Here is a 4,747-nt window from a genome sequence, read left to right as displayed (position 1 = left end):
GCACCAGCAGCAGCAGCAGCAGCAGCAGCAGCAGCAGCAGCAGCAGCAGCAGCAGCAGCAGCAGCAGCAATATAATTAGATAGAAGTAGCAAACATACAAGACTATAAAACAAGCAATATTATATGCACTGCTACTGTTGCTGCTGCTGCTGCTGCTGCTGTTGCTGCTGCTGCTGCTGCTGGTTACCTGCATGCGTTGTAGATCAATAGCACATACAGACCCAGAGGAGAGAAGTACTCCTTGCTGCTGCTGCTGCTGCAGCAGCAGCAGCGCTGCTGCATCAAGAGGAGACATATCTACTATAAATTCTCCCTTGCTACGCGGCAGCTCAACCTCGCTCTGTGGGGTAATTAGCTGGGGTGTACGTACACTGCAGCAGCAGCAGCTGCTGCTGCTGCAGCAGCAGCAGCAGGCGGTAGTGGCGGTTGTACTGCTGGTGGTGGTGGTGGTGATGCTGCTGCTGCTGCTGCTGTAGTTGCTGCTGCAGCAGCAGCAACAATTCTCCTCCCAATAGTCATCTTGCTGCAGATCGTATAGTGCAACAACAGCAGCAGCAGGAGCAGCAGCAGCAGAATATGCATGCAGCATATCTACAGTAGGCTGCTGCCCTGCTAGCAACTTTGTGCTGCTGCTGCTGCTGCTGCTGTTGCTGCTGCTGCTGCTATAATATATACGATCAACAGCAGATGTCCAGAAGGTACTACGCTGCAACTGTTGCTGCTTATACACAGGCAACTGCTGCTGCTGCTGCTGCTGCTGCTGCTGCACTTGCTGCTGCTGCTGCACTTGCTGCTGCTGCAGTGCAGCAAAAGGAGACAACGTAAAGCAGCGCAGCAAACGGAACTGCAGCTGCAGCTGCCCAGTAAGGGAAGACAAGCAGCAAACATTAGCAGCATCAATAGACAGCAGCAAAGGTGCAGCAGCAGATATATTGCTGCTGCTGCTGCTGCTGCTGCTGCTGCTGCTGCTGACGGTGCTGCTGTCCCTGCTGCTGCTGCTGCTGCAGCAAAGGGGACTTATGCCACCCCAGTTCCGCCCAATGCAACGGGCCAACACCAATGGTGCTGCTGCTGCTGCTGCTGTTCTTGGTGCTGCTGCTGCTGATGATCGTCCTGTTCCTGCTGCAGCAGCAGCAGCAGCAACAGGAGGATGCCAAAGAAAAGATTGGTGCAGCAGCGGCTGCATGCAAGACCAACCCTTAGCAGCAAGCAGCTGCTGCTGCAGCTGCCCCTCAGCAGATAGAGGAGGTGACACATAAGCAGCAGCAGCACGCAGCAAAGAAGCAGCAGCAGCAGAACAGCTCACTCGCTGCTGCTGCTGCTGTCCCTTCCTGCTGCAGCCAACTACAAGACATGCTCCCTCCTCTCCAGGAGCAGCGGGAGCAGCAGCAGCAGCTGCTGCTGCTGCTGTTGCTGTTGCTGTTACTGTTGCTGCAGGAAGAGCAGGCTGTGTCCCCACACGCCTCCTCCGCTGCTGCTGCTGCTGCAGCAGCAACTGCTGCTGCTGCTGCTGCTGGTAGCGCCTGCTGGGGCGCAGCACCTGCAGCGGGAGTTCGCATGCATAGGGCTCTCCCCATCTCCACGAGAGCAGCTGCTGCTGCTGCTTCTGCTGCTGCAGCAGCAGCAGCAGCATGCAGCTGTCCCTGCTGCGGCAAGAAGATAACGCCATAAAAGTTGTGCGGCTTGCTGCTGCTAGGCTGCCCCATGCTGCTGCATCTAGCAGCAGCAGCAGCGGCACTACTCCTGCTGCTGCTGCTGCTGCTGCAGCACAAGGCATGCCGCTATGGCAATTCGTTGTCTTCCTACCGTAACGATTGCTGCAGCAGATGCGGCACCAGCAGCCGCTAAACTGGCTGCTGCTGCTGCTGCTGCTGCTGCTGCTGCTGCTCATGCTCATTCGGCACATGCAAGGATTCTTCCCGCTGCTGCTGCTGCTGGTGTTGCTGCTGTTGTTGCTCTTGCTGCTGCTGTTGCATGCGTTGCAGCAGCCAGCCGCAGCTCGCAGCAAAGCCCTTTCTAAGGGACTGTCTCCTGCTGCATGCATGCTGCTGCTGCTGCTGCTGCCGCCCCACACCACCAAACTGCTGCTGCTGCTGCTGCTGCTGCTACTGCTGCTGCTACTGCTGCTAGGTGCTGCACTTTGAGCCCTTTTTATGCTGTTGCCCCTGCGTAGTCTCCGGTGGCTGCGGCGGCCATCCGGTGCTGCTGCTGCTGCTGCTGCTGTTGCTGCTGTTGCTGCTGCTGGCAGCCACAAGACTTCGTCTTCGCTCTCTCCTGCTGCAGCACGAAGCTCCTGAGAAGCAAACAGGACGGAAGCAGGCAGCTGCTGCTGCTGCTGCTGCTGCTGCTCTTCGCGGGCTTGCTGCAGCTGCTGCTGCAGCCGCAGGCGACTTTGGCGCTGCCTAGACAGCATGCGGGTTGTGTGCTGCTGCTCACTCCTCCGCTGCTGCTGCTGCTGCTGCTGTTGCTGCTGCTGTTCCCGCTGCTGCTGCTGCTGCTTCTGCAGCAGCTGCTGCTGCTCCGTGTTTGTTGCTGCTTCTTGTATGCCAATTGGCTGCTGCAGCAGGTCCCCGCGTCTTCGGCGTTGTTGCTGCTCCTTTTTCTGCAGCACCTGCTGCTGCTGCTGCTGCTCCTGCTGCTGCTGCTGCCCTTGCTGCTGCTGCTGCTGGTTAGGAGAGGACAAACATGCTGGAGGGTGAGAGCGTTTAGCTGCTTGGGGCTGCTGTCGTTGCTGCTGCTGCTGCCTGCGATGCATGCGCTGCTGCTGCAGCTGCTGCTGCATGCGCTGCTGCTGCGAGTACTCGGATAGGTGGCGCTGCAGCAAGAGGCAGCAAGGAGTCCTCAGCAGCTGCTGCTGCTGCTGCAGTCTGCTGCTGCGGTGCTGCTGATGCCAGCGCAGCATATTATGATTAGTAAATAGGCGAGCAATACCTGCTGCTGCTGCTGTACTATTTTGTGCTGCTGCTGCTGCGCTGCTGCTGCTGCTGCTGCTGCCAGGCCACCGCGGTGTACGACACCATTGCTGCGGTCCTCCCCCTCCATCATCAGAGGCGCAGCCGCGTCTTGCTGCTGCTGCTGCTGCTGCTGCTGCTGTTGCTGCTGTTGCTGCTGATCCTCCACCTGCTGCACCACCAGCAGCAGATGCAACAATTGCTGCTAATGCTGCAGCACGAGCTTCTGCTGCTGCTGCACCATCGCTGCTTTGCTCCGTCAGCAGCAAATCCCCTCTTAGCTGCGTAGGTGCTCTTATGCCTCTCCTGCTGCTGCTGCTGCTGTTGTGTCTCTTGCTGCTGCTGCTGCTGCTGCTGCTGTTGCTACTGCTGCTGCTCCTCCTCCTCTCTCCCGACCCCAACTTGCCATAGCGCCCATCCTGGCGCTGACTTGCCATGCCTGCTGCTGCTGCTGCTGCTCCAGCTGCTGCTGCTGCTACTCCAGCTGCTGCTGCTGCTGGTCAATCTCCTGCTGCTGTTACTGGCGCTGCTGCTGCTGCTGCTGCCTCAAGGGGGCGTGTAAGGCACTCGCTGCCGCATGGCGTCTGTCAAGCGACAAACTACTCTTGCTGCTGCTGCTGCTGCTGTCGCTGCTGCTGTTGCCGCTGCTACTGTTGCTGCTGCTGCTGCTGCTGCTGCTGCTGTTGCTGTTGCTGCTGCATCACACGGCAGATTCCGTGTGTTGCTGCTAATATGGCGGACACACCGCCAGATCTTCTTGCAGCAACTGCAGCAGCTGCTGCAGCAATAACTGCAACAGCGGAAGTGGCAGGAGAAGCAGCAGCAGCTGCAACAGCAGCAGCAGCAGCAGCAGAGGCAGCAGCAGCAGCAAGCGCGTTACGCCCCAACGGTTTAAAACGGCTCCTTTAGAGCTGCGATCTTAAAAAAAAAAGAGGGTATAGGACTGCTGCTGCTGCTGCTGCTGCTGCTGCTGCTGCTGCTGCTGCTGCTGCTGCTGCTGCTGCTGCTGCTGCTGCAGGTGTCTGCATACAGCTGCTATACTGCCCTTAGTATAATAAGAAAATAAAAAAGCAAAGAAGAAAAGCAGCGGCAAGGCCAAGGCAAAAATTGTTGCTGCTGCTGCTGCTGTTGCTGCTGCAGCTGCTGTTGCTGCTGCTGCTGCTGCTGCTGTGCTCAAAAAGTGGAGCTGGCTGCTGGGTGACCTGCAGCTGGAGCAGCAGCAACAGCAGCAGCAACAGCAGCAGCAACAGCAGCAGCAGCAATTACTACTGCAGCAACTCCTCTACTTATGTTAGTTAATCTAATGAATTGTTTATGTTGTGTTTATTGTTTTTGCGGTGTATAGGCAGCTCTTTTTGCTGCTGCTGTGTTGCTGCAGCAGCAGCAGCAGCAGCAGCAGCAGCAGCAGCAGCAATACACATATAAGGCAACAACACCTCGTATAGGATCCCCAGCCCCAAACCCTAAACCCTAAACCCTAAACCCTAATTATATAATTATTTATTTATTTAATTTAATTATAATTTATTATTTATTCTTTCCCTCCCTCTTAGCTGCCTATACACCCCAACTATGTCGTCCTCTGCCGACTATGCTCCTACTGCTGCTTCTGCTGCTGCTGCTGCTGCTGCTGCTGTTGAGGTGTACGTACACCTTTCTGTCTTATTAGGGTTTAGATAATATAAATATATATTATATATAATTATAATAAATATATTTATATATATTTATATATTTATTTATTTATATTAATTATATATTTATTTATATTTATTATTTATTTATTTATTAATAAT

At 55.4% G+C, this 4,747-nt stretch overlaps 2 protein-coding genes across 2 annotated transcripts in view; one reads left to right on the top strand and one right to left on the bottom strand.

The window, feature by feature from the left end:
• The window catches only part of EMWEY_00044410 (hypothetical protein, conserved), a gene marked incomplete at both ends in the record, with an annotated part of 3,699 nt that extends 311 nt beyond the window's left edge, over positions 1 to 3,388 (bottom strand). Inside the window, one exon of the mRNA XM_013479050.1 lies at positions 188 to 3,388. Within this exon, the coding sequence (XP_013334504.1) occupies positions 188 to 3,388 (3,201 nt within the window). The remainder of the gene's footprint in view (positions 1 to 187) is intronic.
• Positions 3,389 to 3,683: 295 nt separating this feature from the next.
• Positions 3,684 to 4,376, top strand: EMWEY_00044400 (hypothetical protein; the record flags this gene model as incomplete). Its single annotated transcript, XM_013479049.1, has 2 exons — positions 3,684 to 3,840; positions 4,297 to 4,376. 2 exons carry the CDS (start codon positions 3,684 to 3,686, stop codon positions 4,374 to 4,376), a joined length of 237 nt encoding a protein of 78 aa, XP_013334503.1.
• Between the last annotated feature and the right edge of the window lie 371 nt (positions 4,377 to 4,747).

The sequence above is a fragment of the Eimeria maxima genome, genomic scaffold (genome assembly GCF_000499605.1).
Source record: "Eimeria maxima Weybridge genomic scaffold, Emw_scaff852, whole genome shotgun sequence".
In the NCBI taxonomy this organism is placed as follows: domain Eukaryota; phylum Apicomplexa; class Conoidasida; order Eucoccidiorida; family Eimeriidae; genus Eimeria; species Eimeria maxima.
The sequence above is the reverse complement of the archived record's forward strand: the minus strand, read 5'-3'. Positions and strand labels throughout refer to the sequence as shown.